The sequence below is a fragment of the Temnothorax curvispinosus genome, unplaced genomic scaffold, assembly GCF_003070985.1.
Source record: "Temnothorax curvispinosus isolate PA1 unplaced genomic scaffold, ASM307098v1 QBEX01008409.1, whole genome shotgun sequence".
Lineage (NCBI taxonomy): Eukaryota > Metazoa > Arthropoda > Insecta > Hymenoptera > Formicidae > Temnothorax > Temnothorax curvispinosus.
The window spans coordinates 44,688-66,301 of record NW_020218189.1 but is presented as its reverse complement, the minus strand read 5'-3'; the positions used below and the strand labels follow the sequence as shown (position 1 = coordinate 66,301).

The window sequence follows — 21,614 nt, the reverse complement described above, 5'->3', positions numbered from 1 at the left end:
AAGAATAAACAATATGAAAAAAATTATTTCAAGTGCATCTGAGCATGCTGAGTGAAGAAATTTGCGATTTTTCCGCATTTTTTATAATAAAATCGCAAATTTTTTCACTCTGCATGCTCAGATGCACTTGAAATAAATTTCGCGACTATGTTTATTCTTTATATAACTGATCTGTAGAATTTTTATTAATTTAAATGCAAAATGCAAAATTTTTTGCGCCGGGGCCCGCAGAGGCTATTCGCCCCTGAATGCGGCTGGTTCTGTGCGGCTAGTTTGATTGTCATCCTAATGTATATTGTATTGATGAATTGCATTTTAATTAAAAAAAATTGTGATTTTAACTTATTAAAGAAATTAATCCTCCGTCTGTATACGTGGGTCTATTACGGCGTTCGAGTTAAAATAATATCTGCTCGTAACTGTAAAACTTGCAAGCCTGCCAGAAAATATTAAATGTTTATCAAAATAACTATGAAGTTGTTAACTACAATGTAGACAAATGTTTCGTGAATTTTTTCAGATTTTTTAAATATTTTAAGATAGGGCAAAATTGCGTCAAATGACCCACGACAGTGCAAAAAAAGAAAAACGTATACAGACGGAGAGTTAATTTTGATATAAATAAAATTTGTGATGCATGTATACAAGTAAAGAAATATTGTGATGCATGTATACAAGTTGCGATGTTTTAAAAGGCCTTACGAATCTTTTTTTTATGATTATAGGTAAACAGGGAAGACAAATTACCTAAAAAGATATGCGACGACTGCGTGTATAAAGTAGAGTTATGTTATCAATTTTGGCATACGACGGCGAATGCCGAGAAACAGTTGCTGCAATGGCTAGGCGAAGTGAACATGGAAGACAAACAGGGTTACAATGTTCTCAATCCGGTAATTACTATTCTATACAACTTATTTGTCACATATACTACGTTTACGCGAGTGTTACTTTCTATAGTAACTTACGATAATTCACTCGTTTGCGCGGAGTAAATTATCGCAAGTTACTACAAAATTCCGTTTACGCGAAGGAATTATCGTAAGTTACTGCAGAAGTAACGCTCGCATAAACGTGGTAATAGTTCCTTTTCTCGACGAATTTAATACAAGCCCCTTACGCAATAGGCGATAGCGATAGCGATAGCGACAGCGACAGCGACAGCGACAAAAAGTGCCGACAAAGCTACAGCTATCGCTATCGCCTATTGTGCAAGGGGCTTAAGATTAAGAGAAATTAACACACATCCTGTATAGTTTTCTACAGTTTGGAAATTAGACACGATCATCATTTTTTTCGTTCTTCTTTTGTCTATGTTTACCTTAGCAATGATAATAGCTAGTGATCATAATATTCATAATATTTTGCATATTGTGCACTGTAAGTTCTTTTTTAATATTTCACATTTTATATTTCTATATATTACAATTTTTTTCACGTACATTATCTAGTAGTCGGTAAATTTAATTTTATAAAAAAATTTACGTAATATACAATAATTAGATATAACTTAAAACATAGAAACGGATTGCTTCAATTAAAAAATGAAGCATCGATAATATCTATTTAGTTTAATTTATTATCGAAACTCTTAATTCTTGGTAAATACAAAACTCATGTCGTTTGCTTTCTGTTAAATTTTAGAATGGGATGAAAGAACAGAACAACGAGAACAGGTTAGATGGTACTGTGATGCAACAAGTAAGCGAACATCAGAACAATATGAATATGGGTATGATGGACAACATGGGGCTAAGTATGCCCATAATGATGTCGAGCAATGCCCAACAACAAATAACCTCAGTTCCTATGGACAACAGTGGTAGCTCTGTACAAAATGTCCAACCAGTAGCTGGACCAAGCACGCAAACGACACATGACCAAATCACGCAGAATCAAACAGACACGCCTACGCAACAAGAAGAGGAAGAAGAGAGCAGTGAAGAGGAGGAAAACTCGGACGATGAGTGCGATGGAGATGAAGGTACACATTTGTGCTATGTATTAAATTTTGTAACTTATATATGTAATTACTAGATATATTAGGCAGATAGCTTAAAAATTTGGAAAAACGTAGGAAGAAAAAAAGAGAGAACGTTTGAAATTTTGTTTAAGGCCTACCTATAAAAGAAGAAAGTGAAGAAGATCCTAATAATAGTAGAACTATAGAGCCTACGACATTTGTTAATGTTTCCTTGGCGTGTGACGAAGCTGGCCCCTCTGGACTTCAGCAACAGAAAATTGCCGATATGCCCGAGATGGTGATGTCACAAACAGCAGATGTGGATCCGAAAACTGGGTGAGTTTTCTGTTCTTACTTTACTGTTTGAGGGCCAAAGGTGTCATTTGTTGTGGTGAACATAAACAATTACACATAAACATTGCGTTAATTTGATTTACTTATTATTTTTACCAACTTTATTCGAATGTCAAGATAAATAGAACTAGTTGGTCTTGAATGAAATCAACAATGTCTATAAATGGAATAAAACTTAACGATATATTGTACAATCATAATTATTACGTAAAGTACTTTTGATACAGGCAGAAACAGAAGTTACCAACGACATTGTAATGTATTTATTTAAAAAGAATTAATATCTAACCTATATGTATATCTGAGAATATTGTTTTAAAATACTTTTAATTTTACACATCATGCTCTTCGTGCACTTTCATACGCAATTTGGTAATAAGTCTTGAAATAATTATATTATTGAATCAATAAAGTAGAAATAAAAATTCAAGATAGATAACGATTATCCGAGCTTTCATTCTTATAAGTGTAAGACGCAGGTAAACACAAGGTAAGTTTGAACACACCCCACAACCATCTTTGGCTCTAGGTGTTTAGCAATTTATACAAATATTTTTTATATGTATAACATTACTTCGCATTACTTTTAAACAATCTTGTTTTTTCGTTATTTAAAAAGATGCAGATTTGTTGAGTCCAGAATAATTGCTAAACACCTTGTTACTTTTACATGTGGTAGCATGTACATAAAGTGCATTTCGATGAAACACAATCTTAATTATAGCAACAATAATTATAATGATATTAATTTTCCAACAATGTTCTTTACGTCTCGTAAGTATTTAATATTAATTTTTATACTTTAGTCGAAATGGACTTTGTGTTAGATATTATTTATATATGTGCAAGAAAATGGATAAAGAGATCTCTCTGGATTATTCATATCCATGATACGAGAAAGGGATTGATTTCTCGTCTAGCAATAAGCGATGCCTGAGGGAAACCAGCCTGATCTCTCTGTCCACTCATAAACCAGATGTTTACATGTTGTCGATATTATCTAATATTCCCACGCTTACGTGATGGCACTAAATGCCGCACACATGACCGATATTCGGCCGATCCAAAAATCACAGACGATAAATATTTCAATTGATGCAACGTTTATCTACCATTTCTGATTTATGATCTTCGTGCTTTCCGACGCCTGCGCTTTACGATATTGCCAGGACACTGTATTACTATATTAATGTTGCGATTAATTTTAAGAGTTATTTTTTAATCGACGTAAAAAAAAATACGTGTTCTATGAAATCGTTAATAAATTTTGCGTATCCGGTGCAGTTCGCCGGATGATAAAAGTAATTGCGCAAATAGTGTACTATAACCGAGAAGACATCGGTTAAGAATTGTTAAGAATCTTGATGTTGAAGAAGATGAAGGATCATATTTCTTCCGATTCGAAGATTTCTGCGAAACGAAAGAAAGAATCGTCCATTAAGAGACTGCCAAATATCAAGAGGATTTTTCGCATTGTAAACACAAAGGCGAGTATCTTTTCTACATTCTATATATTTTATTTTATTTGTAGACTATCTCTTGTTATAAGCAAAACCGAATATTGCGATTTTCAATAATGCCATTACGTAAATTTGCATCGTTATCCGTGACAAGTTAAACGATGCTATTTTGATATCGAATAAATTCTCTTATACACATATCCGATGTTATTACGATGCGATGTTAACACAAATTTTAATTTTATCATGCACATTGCTTGGATTGCGCGTATTATTTCGCGCGCTTCCATAAGTGCAAAAGATATACCGCGAGGCATAGTTTCTTTTAATAAATGATAAACCAGGCTTGCATAAATGCGCCGGTTTTGCATTTGAAATAAAATTATTAAATATTTATTGCGCCTTGAATTGGCTGCAATATTGGATAAACGTGATATTTTGGGCATATTCTGAGTATGTCATTTTATATCATGGATCTTTTTAATGCTTCTGTAAATGGAGAAAATTGTATTGTTCAGTTTTGAGTGGATATCTGACACATGAAAGGTTGACACACAGCACTTTTTGTGCTTTTGCTGCGTCAAATTTTCATAGATATTGTCACTTTTCATAAAGTACTGAATAATACATTTGATTTTCTCCTTTGTCTGTTATTCTTATTACAGTTCTTAGCTGGATTTTTATGTTGTTCCGCGTAATATATATTTGTGATACGAAAATGTGTTGGATGCAAGTATAGGTACACGTCCGTGAAAAATCATGCTCCGTTTTACACCGTGAAAATGAGAAGAAGATGCTTTATCGTGGCTATGGATTATTTATAAAAAGGTGAGATTTTTTAATACCTGATTTAATTTGCGTTTTAACATGTTCTATCCCAAGTCATTAGTGATCTTTTGAGTAAAAATTTGCTTTTCTCGAACTCTTTTGCCAAGTTTTATGGCTTGATTTTTACTTTTCCCTTCTGCTGTATCGTTAGGGAATATCAATATATATGTATAAATATATACATACATATTTTTATGTACATATTTCTAATTATAATTTAAACGATATTGATTAGTAATGAACATAAGAGACTAGGTCTACAAGATCATTTCGTAATTAATAAGTCATTTTTATCCTGTAATGTTATTCATCTAATAATATTATCATGTAAGCCTTATAAATTCCGAAAGCTTAATGAGTATTCACGTAGCGAATGATAAACTTCCCAGCGGATGATAAACTTCCAATGCTGTTTGACTTGACGACAATCGCGACGACTTTCTCGATTCGCACGTGCGCTCTTGTAACACATTATGATTGCTGCGTTTCGACAGGGATGCCAGCAATGCCCAAGCACCTTGCACCGGCCACCTTGCAGCACTCACATAAGCATAATTATCTTTTTCTATCTTTCTCTCTCTTTCTCTCTTTCTTTCTCTGTTTTTCTCTTTTCCTCTTTTTCTCATCACCGCCTGTACGCAAGATATATTTGTAATGATCACAAAGAACAGAAATCAAAAGACAAAGCTGTGTGTGCCCACGGGTCATTCTCCGTTGCAATGTCCTTGGGTTTTGTCAATTTCAGGGAAGGAGGCGAGACCTTCGGCGGATTGTCGGGGATGCTGCGTCAAATTCTCTCGCCCTCGCCCGAGATCGGGGAGGCCGGTATGTCCGTCAATTGTAATCTCCTACAGACCAACTCGATATTCTCGAATCAATCGTCGATGCTATCGACATTGCTCCCTCCGCATTTTCAGTCCGTGTGTCCGGACCAGTCTTTGTCCGATCAGGTGCAAATCTTTACCGAATCCTATCCGTGCCCCACGTGCGGGCTGGAGTTCCGAAGCGCCCTTAAGCAAAATTACCACATGCGAACGAGTCACGCCGCGCGTCCGGAATTCGAGCACGGTGTCGAGAATCAGCCGCGATATTCGTGCGGGGTCTGCTCGCGGATCTTCGTTGCTTTGAGCCACCTGAGGATGCACGAGGTCACGCATTCCGCGCCCGTGCCCACGTGCACGTCGACCTCCGCCAATCTCGCCACGTCGTCGCCCGGCGGCAACATGGAGAAAACGTTCGCCTGCGATCTCTGCCAGGCCAGCTATCGGTATCGCACGCTACTGGAACGTCACCGGAAGATGCATCAGGAGATCGCCCAGGAGAAACCCTACTCTTGCCAGAGATGCATGATGCGCTTCGAGACGCGCAACTTGTACAATCATCACGCGAAAACCCACAGACCGTTGCCGGCGAGTAACGACAATCGGATAGTCGCGGGTACGTCGCCTGTCGATTCGATGATAGCCGGCAATCTCGGTGTTGGCGGCGGCGGCGGTGGTGGTGGGAGCGGTGGTCCTGTAATTCCCGCCAAGCCCATACCTTCTTATCCTTGCGACTCGTGCTCCAAGCAATTTACTACCGCCGAGTCGTTGACCACGCATAAGGCTGTGCACAGGTCGCGGCCGCTGGTCTGCGACGTGTGTGGCAAGGGCTTCACGCATCGCAAGTATTACGTGGTGCACCAACGTATCCACACCGGCGAGAGGCCGTATCTCTGTGCCATGTGCGGCAAATCGTTCACGCAGGCGTCGACGCTCACCGTGCACCGTCGTTATCATACGGGGGAGCGTCCGTACACCTGCACGATATGCGGAAAGGGATTTGTCACGCGAACGATTATGCTTAATCACATGAAGAAACACTGAGCCGACGAAAAATCGATAAGATTTTCTGCCGCGCGTGATTAAATTCAAGATTTAATGGATGTTATAGATAAATTAATGTTCAAGAGAGTCATGCTTGATCTCAGAATATTTCACCAACACTCTAGAGAAAAAAAATGATATTGGAAAATTGATATCAATTTTGATTAAATTAAAAACTATTCAATATAATTTTAAAAAGACGAAAATTAATTGAAGTTTTTTGTAAATGCTCATTGAAACAGATTTCAATAACTGGTATATAGTTTTTCAAAAGCACGAGCATTTTGTTGGATAAAAAAAGGCTATAAAAATATTAAAATATTTTTGATCATAAATAATCCTTTTCGTACAGAGTGTTGATGTCTAAGTGCCTAAAATTACTCAAGTTACTATCACAGAATAATAAATAAGTCGATCTAATATGGTGAACGAATTAAAACGTAAATTAAATTATAAATTAATTTTTTTTATAAATACGTTTACGTGATAATATATAACTCCGTATAGTTTCGGATAAAATATATTTAATATCGATCAAGTCAATTTAAAATCGATCAAATCAAAATCACGATAGAAATAAGCGAACAATTACGTAATCATAAATGTTGTCATCACTGTGATATCGTTTGTATATTGTACAAGATATTTAGAATAACGTCAATATTATTAGATTCGGCGTGAAACTTTCTATCCTAATTGAAAGTTTATATGGCGTAATTCAGTTTCTAATAAGAGAAGTTAGTACCTGCGCGCAATAACATGAAAAGTGCCTAAAAGTCCAATTTTTTAAATTACTTTATTGATCATGAGATAAAAAAAAACTAAAATTGAAAAACAATTTCAAAAAAATAATTATTTTTGTACTTCGCATTGAGATAAAATTTTTAATTATATTTAAACTGTTGACCGATTGTTAATCTATAATTAATTTCAACGTAATTTCAATTGAATTCAGGTGCCTTTTATTAATATAGGGTAAAAGACAGGGTAGAACGTGTAACATTAATTACGCAAATGTGACATGTAAGTATGAAGACGCTTAAATCTATCTAGATTTTTAGTTCTAGTTATATGCAATTCGAAGGTAGATAAAGTAAATGACGATATATGATTTCGCAGTAATTCTCGAGTTTATCGCTTTATAAATGCTTTTTTCCATCAATACAACATGCTAGACTGCATTTCTACAAAACGTGCATTATACATGTGTCTATGTATATTGCCAATTAGTTGAAATTGACACAATTTTTTGCAAAAGTCACTCATCTTATTGCCAGAATATTTACTTTGATAGATGATGGTATATAATATTTACAAGATTTTTTAAACAAATGCATTTGAAAAATTTAATATTTAATGAAATTATCTTCAATTTTATTTAATTTTATTTTGTATATGCAAGATATATACAAGACAAATAATATACATAGATATTTACATTTACTCAATTAGATGTATATGGTATAACTTCTTACATAGTATTAATACTATATAGTATAACAGTTAATAATTTATATTAAGAATATTGTTTATAAAAGAAGAGCGTTTTCTTTCGATTATATTTCAACTTTGTGTTATTTTCGAGATTTTTATTAACAAAGAGGAATTCTACGTTGAACAATAAATTTATTTTTATTTGAATAATTTAACAAACGAATTAAGTTTAGGAAACATGTTTAATATTGAAGTAAGATTTATATGGAAGCATGTGTTAAAAAGAATATTAACTTTTAAGTCACTATTTTGTTCTTTTTCTTTATCCATCAATTTTTCTGCATTTTTTAAATTCTTACATGAATGCAGTCGGTAAAAAGCACAAACGTCGATAATGTCTGCACCATTTTTTCTTCAATAATTGATTGCTTAAACTTGATATTTTTCAACATTGATCTATAATTTTAACTTTAGAAATGCGGAATCAAATATTAACATTCAAGTATAATTAGCGGAAATAATTTTCTGTAATATGCATGTGTTATGAACAGTTTAAGGCTGTCACGGTTGCTTATACGTAAACATATCAAATTTGCTATAGCAAATATACGCGTACATATCGGAAGACTCGTATAATTTTGCATATTACAAGATTTTTTCCATCAATATTAATTGTAGTTAACTGATTCTATGCTCCTTTCTTTAGCTAAGAAGAGAAGAAAACGAAACTAAGCATTTAGATCTTTAGCTCTTTAATTATTTATAGAATAGTAATAATTTTTTTATTATAAAATTTATATAATTGTGTTAAATAAATTAAATAATAAATTACAGTAAAGAATGAGGAGAGAAATGATAGCAGTACATTTATCCGAACATTATACAGGGTGTTTATATCATAAAAGATTTTTTCGATTGTAGATACTAGAAGCTCAACACTAAGAGATGTGATTTATTTATCGGATATAAATAACTAAAAATCAAAATTTTAATCAATTTAAGACAAATAGATACACGTATCCAACAATATAAATTAAATACAGTATTTTTCACATAATTTTACGTGATATTAATTTTTAAATTGGAAATTATTTGCAACCCGGACAGTCAAGTCTGTTGAAAGCAGATATTGTCAAGTATCTACTACAAATTTTATCGGCAGAAAGATTTGATGCTGTCAGGTCTGATATATCGCTGTCGGCAAAACGCCAACAGAAGTATAATAGAATCTGCTGACACAATTAGATAGGGGATTGGCGGCAGAAATCGAGCAGAGTGGAGGAAATGCCCAGACTGCACGATTTTTGCTGCCAATCTGCTATCATTTTGTTTACTAGAAAGTATATTTAACGTTAAATTAAACGTAAAATTATGGAAGTCCAAGTTATTTTTTATCAAACTTTCATTACGAGAAAGAAATTAACTCAAAATTTGTCAGAGAATCTGTTAAATTTATGGCTCATTTGATAGTAATGCAACATTCTGTATATAGTATACCGTAAGCAGGAAATAGTGAGATTGTGCATTTAAAAGGAAGGAAAATGTGGTATGATTGTTAATATATTATAATTAATATTAAGACGACCGCATTTTATTAACGAACACAATATAAACACAATATACCTATTAGTATTAAGAGAGCATAGAATATAAGCAGTATTTTGTAGTCGCAGAGGTCTACAAGATCAAGCTGCAAGTACAACAAATAGTACAGAAGACGACGGTGTTCGCTCGCAAATAAACATTGTTTAAGTATATAATAAAACGATCAATAAAAGAAAGTAGAGGACAGATGGCTACGTAATAAAGAGAATACTGGAAATCATAAGTGAGGCACTTTATTGACTACCCAACTTCCATACAATCGAGCACGAGTGTCCAGCTGATCATCCCTGTAAATATCTCGCTTACCACGTAAGATCCTGGTTAAGGCAACGATAAAGAACGAAAGAGGCGGCGAGGAACGAGCACTGATTGACTTCCGTTTGTGTCTCTCTTCTTTCCAGATATTTTGTGTCAAAACTCAGGACGCTGCCACAGGATCGGCAGCAGTGCGGACCCAGCGTAATCAAGCACGTCTTTACCCAGGGGCACACACAGTTACTGATCGCGGACTCGGTGCACACACATTCGAAGATGGAAACGACGGATATGCTCACTCACGAGAACGTCTTGCAGTGCGAATTCTGCGGTGACAGTTTTGTCTCCGATCAGGATCTTAACTTGCACCTAGAGACGCACGAGTCCCATTCGGAGGGGACACAGGATGAGCAGTTGGTCTGCGAGAATTGCGGTTGCAGCTTCATGACAACGTCGGAGCTGCATGAGCATCAGAAGGAACACGTTTCAGAGGAGTGTTTTAGCTGCGACAGTTGCGACTACGTGACCTCGCGCAGGGAGAGCCTGATCGCTCATGAGCGGTGCCACATATCCAATTACAAATACCAGTGCGAGACATGCGGCGAACAATTTCAGAGCAAGAGCAATTGTCAGGTACATCTGTTGTCGCACGCGCGTGAAGAAAAGCCGTTTCAATGCGACGTGTGTAACGCCACGTTTCGCTATCACCAAGGTCTACGACTGCATGCGAAACTGCATCAACCGGACTATGTGCCGCCACAGAGGAAACATCACTGCGAGCTGTGCAACAAGCGTTTCTCTCGGAGACAGGTGTTGTTGGTGCACATGAGGACCCACGGCAACGTGGAACCGCAAAACGAGTATGTGTGCACGATTTGCGGCAAGTCCGTGTCAAGCAAAACTTACCTCGCGGTGCATCTGCGCAAGCACACCGGCGAGAAGCCGCATGTTTGCGATATTTGCGGCAAGGGCTTCATCTCACAGAACTATCTGAGTGTGCATCGTCGCACGCACACGGGCGAGAAGCCGCATCAGTGCACGCATTGCAACAAAAGGTTCACTCAACGGACTACGTTGGTAGTGCATCTACGAGGTCACACGGGCGATCGACCTTATCCCTGCACATGCTGTAACAAATCATTTGCTTCGAAAACGATGCTGAACTCGCACTTGAAAACACACGCGAAACAAAGCGCCCGGCAACAACAGGAGCAACAGCAACAGGTACAGCAGCAGCAGCAGCAACAAGAAGAGTCATTGCCCCTCGAAACCGTTATAGTGTTGTAATTGAGATGATTGCTAAGATAGATTAAACAATGATTGCTGGAATAGGTTTCATACTTTTTTATGTAATCAAGTTTTTTTGCTTTTTTACATTTTATCAACGTAGGTTGATGGGATTAGTGATGGGATAGACAGGACGATGATATTAGTGAAAGGTGCAGAGAAAACGCAAGGTATAAACAACTGCCAGGTACTTTGCAATCGACATAAATCATTAATTTTTTTGAATCCTACAAGGTAACTAGTAGAAAGCGTACTGTAAGAGACAAACTTGCTTTTGTAGTGATTTTTTTTACGCCATGTTAAACTAGATGACAAATATGCTTATAATATTCATTAATCTATTAAAATGTAAACAAGTATTTTATCGAGTCAAGGTCTCTCTTAAACGGAATCAGTGTATTATCATTGAAAAATAGTGAAGAATGTAGTAGCAGTTATAACTATGGCATTTTTAATGATTTTTTACTGAAATAAATTTAAACTGGAGGGAGTTAAGGTGCCATTTTTCACATTGACGCTCGACGCTCATTTTCAGCGAGAAAAAATCTTCAAATATATAATTTATTTTATTTATATATATATAAATTTATTTATATAATATAAATAAGTAAAAAATATTATTTCTAGGGTCACGTGGTTTCGCTTTGACGCTAGCGTCAAGAAATAAAGCTGAATTTATTCAACATCTAGCGTTGACGCTGAATCGTCGTTGATCGTCTCAGTACAATCAAAAATAGGCTTTGAAATACGTAAAATATTAATTATTTTCAAGTAATATCTTCAAGTAATAATATTTTACGAATATATTTAAAAATATTATTTCTGAAGATTTTTGCTCACTGAAAATGAGCGTCGAGCCGATCGAGCGTCAACGTGAAAAGGCACTTTTAAACTATTTTGTAATATTAGACTGCTGAAAACAATGGCTATGAATAGTGGCAGGTTTAAAAAGAATAAAAGAGTGTAACATATGATTCTAAATTTGAATACTAGTTGTACAAGTTTCGGATATGAGAGCTTCTCCCAAAAAATAGCAATCCAAAACACACAAAGCCCCGTAAGATAGATGATTAGAATACGCACGATTACTATTGATTTTACAGGAAAATTTTGCTTTTATTAACCATAATAATAAGGATGAACATAATCAATAAAATATAGGATGGAAGAGCAAAGTGTGAGTATCTACGTTGAAAATAAATTAAATACTCACTGATCCTTAGTGAAGTCCTGTGTTATTCTGCTTTACGTCACCGATAAAATTCTCACTGATTCAAGTTAAGAGAAGGAGGTACCTCGCATTCCTCTCTGAAAAGTCTGACAGATGATATTACTGACATTTAATAATGCCAACTATTTATTATAGTTGGTGAGTAGTTGTAGGTCAGAAATCGTTTAAACAAAACGTCTTGCAAGCTAAGCTGTACACAGTGCAAGATTTTAATTAAAAAGATAATCTTGTAAAAGGCCCTCGCACAAAACCAGTGGAAAAAGTCTTTTGGTCAAAATATTCATTTATGTGATGCTGATCAAAAGTCCTCATGAGCACGATATTCAATAATCGACTGTTCGGCTGACAGAAAGTCGAAAATGCGTCATTTTTCTAATGGTACGATTCGTACACGAACGTACGTGCATACAGACGCTCACACTCACATACGGCGCACACACTTACATACAACACTCACACACACACACACACACACACACACACACACACACACACACACACGTACAAAAACAAACAAAGAATCCCGTCATGTCCACGTTGATCCTGATAACGCTGAGAACGGCTATCGCATATACAACCACACACACACAATGTATGTACGCACGCAATGAAGAAACGTAGAAGTACATTCGTGTAGGAATCGTACTACTAAAAAAGTGACGCATTTTCCCGACTTTTCTATGCTTCTGTCGGCTGAACACTCGATTACTGAGTGTTAGATAGCTGAATTGTTGATTATTAAGTGTCGTGGTCATGAGGACTTTTGATCAGCGTCACATGAATGAACATTTCCCGGAGTTTTAGACAATTTGACTGAAAGGCCTTTTCACTGGTTCTGTGCGGGGTCCTTTAATCAAATTATAAAAGTTTTACCAATAAAATATTAGTTAATTTTGTAAGTAAATTAATAAATATGAAGTGAGGACAAATCGGAACAACAGTAAAAAGTATTCTCATACGTCTGTCCACAGTAGTTTGAGATTTGTTCACTTATGTTCAAAAACACTAAAAAGAGCAAGTGACACTTCGCAAACTGTAATAAGCCGTCCATAACTTTAATTACATTATTGTGACAGTAATTTTTTTAATTTATGCTTATATTTGTTTTATTTGGAATAGTAATACGATTCATAGGCAGATAATTATTTATTCGCTATTTGCTTCGTACGCGTCTTTATAGAAAGTTAATGATATATTTTAGTGTAAATAATTGTACACTCTTAAAACGAGTGTGATACTTGCCTAATTGTTAAAAATGTTTATTAAACAACTTATCGGAAATAACATTTCCAGTACCTTTGTTGTTATATCATTATTGTTTAAATAAAAGAAAGTTATACACGAATATATTTAAATTATAGGAATAAATCTATTATAGACGAGTGCCTAATATATAGTGCCTAAAGAAAATTGCTATAATTTTTGCATAACATTTAGAAATGTATATTTTATTATTTTCTTCCATCGAAATTATATCCAATACAAATTAAAAACAATACAATTATTCTGATTTTTACTTTGTTACAAAAAAAATGTAAGCTATTATAATTCCTGCGTTAATGAGTATAAAAAACAATGTTTCTTTTTTAATGTAATTTATTTCGTTATGTTACTTTCTATAAGAAAAATTGAGGTAATAATTAAGTAGTATTATTATTATATGAAACTTTCTCGCATAATTGTCATTAATATTATCTAAATTCTGCGATATTCTGGAAATTATTGATTTCATATTGTATCATATTAACTTCAGATACTGAGAAAAATTTAAGTTTTGTTAAAACAAGAAACTATATATATATATATATAGCAAAAAAATTTTTCGTTTCCAATTGCGTGTGTTAGTCTATATAATTTGTTTTACACTTATAAAATTTAATATTTTTTACAAAAAAATTTTATCTTTACATAATTTTTGCTAATATTATTTCTCTAGTATTACTTTTATGTAAGCAATTACTTTAATAAAGTGTTATTGTAATTCTTTAGAATTATTATTCTTCTTGAAAATATCTTAAAAACCATCTATATACATAAAAATATTGTAATAGATTATAATTACACATTAAGTTGTTAAATTTTTTTCATAATTGTTGTATTTTACAATCAATACTCGTGAAATTTGTTACGCTATATTTTGCTCTCTTTTACAAATAATTTGAAATTTCCAAAGATTAACATATAAAATTAATATTTATATAGTTATCTCTCTTAGACTTGCGCTCTTAGACTTATGATTTTCTTTTGTATAAATTTTGATTTGCAATAATTATTTTATCGTATAAAGTATCTGACTCGACATATCGCTGACAAATGAGATTGCAGCTCTGAAATTGTACAGTAAGTAATAAAATTTTATATTGGCAATATAGAATATTTTGTATTGGCAACTTCATTTATTAAACTTCTTACTGCACTTGGAAATTTTAATGAAAATAAAAGATATGCTTTTCTGCTTAAATCAACTTTATTGATATTTACTTTACATAATTTGCTTTATATCATAATTTTCCTTCTATCTATACGATTCCCTATCTTTTGGATTATGACCTATCGTCTAACACATGACGTGAAAACACTAAAATAAAAGTTGAACTTATGTTTTTATTTTTTAATTACAGATATAATCTGTATTTCTTAATTTCTTTTCAGAACTAAAAACTGGAGTTCCAGGACACAACAGAAAAAAATTGCGATAAAAAAGGAAGCTCAAGGTCTTACGTCCTTCGTTATCCTTCAAGAGATTGGCGGCAAAACTATTCTTGTTCAGAAGGTAAACTCGTACTACTGTGATTCATGCAACGAAGATTTTGATACAGAAGCCAGTTTGATAAGGCATAGAACGGAGCAATCGATACTTAGAACCCGAGAAGCGTTGCGCCAAGCAGAAAAGAAACACAAGTGTGACATATGTGGACAGATGTTCGTGAAAGAGTTGCAATTGATCAAGCATCGCCAGATACATTGTAATCCTCTAGACATACAGAAAATAGATTCTCTGGACATACAAAAAAAAGATCCTCTAGACATACAGAAAAAGGATCCTCTAGACATACAGAAAAAATATCCTCTAGACGTACAGATAAAATATCCTCTAGACATACAGATAAAATATCCTCTAAATATACAGAAAAAATATCTTCTAAATATACAGAAGAAACAGGAATTGAAAAAAATAGTCACGAAAAAGAAAGTCGACAAGAGCCGAGAAGAGAACAAGGAATCGGAAAATGTCATTAAATGTGACCAGTGTGACAAAGTATTTAAGAAGAAAAGGTATTTGAACGTGCACAAAACGTTGCATAGTGAACCGCACATTTGTAATGTGTGCGGTGCGAAGTTGACGTCAGATTATTATTTAAGAATGCACATGAGGCGACACAATAAGGAATTTACGGAATTCTGCAACATTTGTAATAAAGGCTTCTACTTAAAGGCAAATCTGAAAACTCACATGAGCATGCACACCGATCAGAAGACATGCATCTGCGAGATCTGCCATAAGACCTTCGGCAATCGAACTTACCTCCGAATTCATATGAAGCTTCACAGTCAGCCCGAGACGAGGAAGAAATTCAAGTGCGATATATGCAGCTTCGAGACGTTTTATAGCTATTGCCACAAGGAGCACATGTGGACTCATACGGGCGAGAGTCAAGTGGCATGTGAAGTATGTGGCAAGCTAATCAGGCGACAATACATGAAGACTCATATTAGGATTCACACTGGCGAGAAACCAGAGATTTGCGAGTTTTGTGGCAAGGCGTTCAGCGCCAGAGTATATTTGGTTAAACATCGGCGAACTCACACTGGTGAAAAGCCTTACAGCTGCAAAATCTGCGACAAACGTTTTACCCAACGGGGCACTCTTAGTGCGCATCTTCGAAGACACGAGAATCCTGAGTGAAAGCGTTTTCCTTTCTGTTTTCTTTTCTTTTCTTTGGTTTTACTCTTAAATCTATTATAAAACACTTTTTAGACTGACTATTCATATTTGCATTACATATAATGATAAGATAATAAATGTAATTTGTTTATTACATATTACATGCGGTATATATTACGCTAATTCACTGAATAGAATCATTACATCATTTTAATATTTGTTTTTTAATATGTTCCATTTGATATGCATAGTTAATGTGATATTAATTAATTTATTAATATCTATGATTTAATTATAATTAATATCACAACTCATATCAGTGTGATATTAATTATGTTCTAAGTTAAATCAAGACAGCTGCATGAAAATATGAACTTGCAGTTATTTATAGATTTTTAATTTGGTCATGTAGTGTAATTTAGTGATAATATATTTTTACATACTGTGACAACATAACTTTATAAATCGCAGGAAGGTTATTAGATTTTATTAATACCATATCTTTGTTGGTTACCTAATAATTTACTTTTACTCAATATAATTAGTTCTAACCTCATACATTACTGTTATTTTACACATTATTGTGTTCAATTAAGAAATTTGTTTTTGTTTGTATGATCAAAATATTGACCAGAGAATCGAATAAACCTTTTTTTCAATGCAATACTATGTATTGTACTGTGTACATTATATATACATATATAATACAATAAATCTCAATGTGCTTCTCTAGATTGTTATGTTATTTATAATTCATATTCCGCTTTCAATTATTTTAGAATTAATTAAAATATTTAACGAAGATTATTGAAAAAGTTAGAAAAATGAAAAGTAAAATATATTTTTTTATGATTATATTTTAAATAATAACAAAATAAAGGTAGAACAATCAGTCGCGACATAAATTACACGAAAACTTTAAATAGAAAGCTGCAATAAAATTCTTGTTACAAATAAGAATTATATACATATACATATATATATTACTTAGATTAATTAAACAACCACGCTTTAAAAAGAAAATTATTGATTGTACATTGTATTTCTTTAGAGTGTAGATTGTATCTCGATAATAAACAGTGTAAAAATTTATAAAAATTGTGAATAAGAAAAATTGATGTAAAATAAAGCAAGAAATTTTATAGTATTTAACTTAAAAGTATGATATACTTGACTAGAAATTTAAGTTTTTTTGAAACAGTTTTAAGATTGTATTACTTAATAAACAAAAATTAAATCGAATGGTGATAGTCAAATTGATTGACAGTTACGACTGATTTAATAAATATATAGTATAAAAGTGCCTCCTGTGTGGAAAACTTATCAAGAGTGTGAAAAAGCTTAGCTCAAGTAAATCAAATATTAACTGAGTACTATTTATTCTAACACATAATTTTACGTTACTTCCTCGCGCTGTTGACAGATATTATTTATTACAGATGCAACGAGATTGACATAGAAGACGTAAAGCTGGACTCGATCGACGAATTGCAAGGTATAGAGTTAGTACGATATCAAGATGAAGTATCTGCGGTGGAAGAGTATCATCACGTTAGTCATCAAGAAATAGTTATGGAAACGATCGAATATAGGACTGAAGACTCGAACGACAAACTGGACTCTGCGTCGGAGATACATGTCATAAAACGGGTTTTCGAACACGATTCGAGTCGCAGACGTGCGGTTTACGAGTGTGAAATTTGTGGGAAGCGAATACTCAAGAAACTGCAGTTTTTGAAGCATAGACAAGACCACGAGAGGAATTCGAAGACCGAAGGTCGTTGCGAGGAGTGCGATAAAGTGTTCGACAATGAGGAGAAGTTGCGAAAGCATATGATAAAGGCACATCAGAAAGAGAAACCTTTTCAATGCGTTCTTTGCGGCAAGTGTTTCAAGACCGAGGAGTTCTTGAAGACCCATTTGAAGCAGCATAACAAACGTTTCATCTGCGACATATGTGGCGTGTCGAAGGTTTCCGGATACGATCTGCGCCTGCACAAGAAGAAGCACAATCAGGAATATGTCATTCATTGTGAGATTTGCAACAAGGGCTTCTACACGAATCAAACGCTGGAGCGGCATTTGCTCACGCACACCGGCGAGAAGCCGTTTGTGTGTAAAGTATGTAATACCGCGTACGCGAGCGCAGCGTATCTCAACATGCATATGAGGTCCCATGGCGAGAGAGAGAAGCACAAGTGTAATATCTGCGATTTCGAGAGCTACTGGAAGGGCGCGCTAAAAGTGCATCTTAAGATACACACCGGCGAGAATCAGATTACGTGCGAGGTGTGCGGAAAGTCCGTGAGCAGCAAGACGTATTTGCAAATTCATATGCGTATACATTCAGGCGAGAAACCGCATGTTTGCGATGTATGCGGAAAGGCGTTCAGCGTACGGAAGTATCTGATTGTACACCTAAGAACGCATACCGGCGAGAGACCTTACGAGTGTAAGGTGTGCCAAAAGAGATTTACGCAACAGGGCTCACTAAACTCACATATGAAGTCTCATAATGAGAGCAAGTGAACATTTTTTTCGTATATTTATTACTATTTCATGCTGCATTTAGTATTAAACCTGACTCTCTGATTTTCATTTTGGCTTGTACTCTGATGTATGCGATCAATGCATTGAGAAATACTAATATAAATCGTGATTATACGATGATTATGGCATTAGAAAAGCACAAATCTACATATATTAGGTTCAGTGATTAAATTGTATATAAATAAGTTATATATACTGCCCTATAATTATTAAATTAAGTTTTATAAGTACTAAATAAAGAACTACATCCGTGATGTTTTCGAAATATATAGAGAACAAAACCGAAAATGCGTGTGAAAAAATTTCAATTTCTCGTTAGAGACATGAGACTGATAATTATAAAAAATTAAAGAAAAGAACACATTATATAGTTAGATTTAAAAAACCAAGATTTATTCTACAGATTACTAATATATTTCTATTTTGCAAAATGTGCTCTGAATTAATATCGGCAGATAGGTGCCATTAAGTAGACATGCATTATACAGTTACATTTTTTAAAGTTTTGAAGTTTAATTCGTTGATTATTTGAAGATATAAATTTAATATGAATGCTTTTCTTAGCGGAAGAATGTATCAGTGTCCTATTATCTGACATAGTCATGAACAATATTGTAATTTAATGTAGAATGAAATTTGTCAGAACAATTTATTAATAATCTATATTTTTAGATTTTTTATTTATTTTAAATTTATTTAAAATTTGACTTAACAAAGTCACAATTACATTATATTTAAATAGCCTAATAAAGCCATGTATTAAGCCATCAATTATTATCAAATCTGTAATAGTGTAAATATATTACATATATTATTTTCTATTACGTATACTTTAATTGATGTAACCTTTATTGTACGTTAGAAATAAAGAATGTGTTATATGATATCATACATTGTCTTTGATAGATAGCGAATTTTTTTTATGTTCATCACAGTTTATTAAAATTTTTTATGAAATATTAATTACTAGTAATGTAGGCGCTCCCTTATATCAATAATTGCATATGGAAAGCGGATGATGGGACAATCGCCAATATGAAAATGTCACCATTACAAATATTACAATAAATATTTACTACAAGTTTCTAAAAGGTACGCATTATTTCGAGACAGTTTAATGCTTAATAGTGTATTTATTACTTTACAATACTAATAGGTAACAAAAATTTGGTTGCAACTGTTTAATTATAAACAATTCTAACAATAGAAAGAATTACATGACAGTTACCTATATAAAAATCAATTAGTTACACACATATATGAACAAGATAGTAAGATACATGCGTTTTTTAATATTTATGATCTGTTATCTTTATATACCTCTTTTATATACACACAATAAATACAGAGCTAAAAATTTTTAAGGAAAGAAAGAAAGAAAGATTACTTTTTTGATAATATTTGATAAAACTAATATTAACATTTAATAATAAAAGATATGAATAAATGTAAATAAAATTATAAATAACAATCTCTGAATCTCTTCATTTGATAACAATTTAAATTAATCAATATTATTACATGTATAGTCATTATTTCATTTTCTTTTCAGAAATGAAAAACCAGCAGAGACGTGTGTAAAAAATGAACTATCTGTAGATGAATGTACGGATTCTACGTTGGTTTCAATTTTCATTAAAGAAGAAGAAAATGTAAAGCAGGAAGATTGCAATGTGCAACACAAAGCTGTAAGTTTAAGACGTAAGCCTTCTGAGAATTCCTTGATGCAAAAAGAGCCTGAAGAAGCTACAAACGGAGGAATTATTCGTCAGAATTGTTCAGGGATGAAGAAACAATCCACCGGTCAAATGTTTTACAAGTGTGGCATATGTACCAAACTTTTTAGATCAAAGAACTTGTTTGAAGGTCATTTAGTGGCGCATAGCGACGCTCGACCCTATCAATGCGACGTTTGCGGCAAGTCTTTCAAGAGGACCAATACTTTAGCGGTACACAAGCGAATTCACACTCACGAGAAAAACTTCGTTTGCGACGTGTGCGGTCGCGCGTTTGTACAGGCTTCTCAGTTGGCCACTCATCATAGACGTCACTTCGAGAAGTACACGAGGCACTGCGAGATCTGCAATAAGGGCTTTTTCACGAACGCCGAGCTCCACGGACACATGAATGTGAAGCACGGCGCTAAGGAGCACGTGTGTACTGCCTGCAACAAATCGTTTCCCAACAATCACACCCTGGTACGCCACTTGAAGATTCACGATCCGAACTTCAAACCGGTGAAACACCAGTGCGAGTTCTGCGGCAAGATATTCGCCTACAAAAATTCGTTGGTGGTCCACGTCAAGTCGCACACCGGCGAAAACAAATACGACTGTCATCTGTGCGGCAAATCCGTCTCGTCCAAGGGATCCCTCCAAGATCATCTGCGCCTTCACGGTGGGGAGAAGTCCCTGGTCTGCGACGTTTGCGGCAAGGCTTTTCACAAGAGAACGACATTGGTTGTGCATAAGAGGACCCACACCGGCGAGAAGCCATATTCGTGCGACACTTGCGGAAAATCTTTCACGCAACACTCGACCCTCGTTATACATAAACGATATCATACCGGCCAGAGACCGTATGAGTGTAATTATTGCAGCAAGTCATTTGTATCTAGGGGATTGCTTAACGCACATAACAAAATACACATGATTAACGTGATATGATGCTACTCGCGTGGTCATACAATTTGGATATTAATTTCTATTATACTGTGTCAATTACATCTCGTGTTCAAGACATTGTTGTGTAGTGATGCTGTCAGACTTTGGATCCAAGCCACTGCCATTTTATATTTCAACAATACTCATCCAGAATGCTATACGATTAAATATTTTCATTTTAATTAAAACTTTTTGTATTAGGAGGAATTGCGTAATGCTATTATCTTGGCTGA

General features: G+C 34.2%; 1 protein-coding gene across 1 annotated transcript in view; it reads left to right on the top strand.

The window, feature by feature from the left end:
- The first annotated feature begins 627 nt into the window (after positions 1-627).
- LOC112457896 overlaps positions 628-21,614 on the top strand; it is a 65,668-nt gene continuing 44,681 nt past the window's right edge. The window contains exons 1-3 of the mRNA XM_025021195.1: positions 628-893; positions 1,645-1,984; positions 2,116-2,299. Coding sequence (XP_024876963.1) covers positions 858-893; positions 1,645-1,984; positions 2,116-2,299 — 560 coding nt within the window. The 5' untranslated portion in view covers positions 628-857. The remainder of the gene's footprint in view (positions 894-1,644; positions 1,985-2,115; positions 2,300-21,614) is intronic.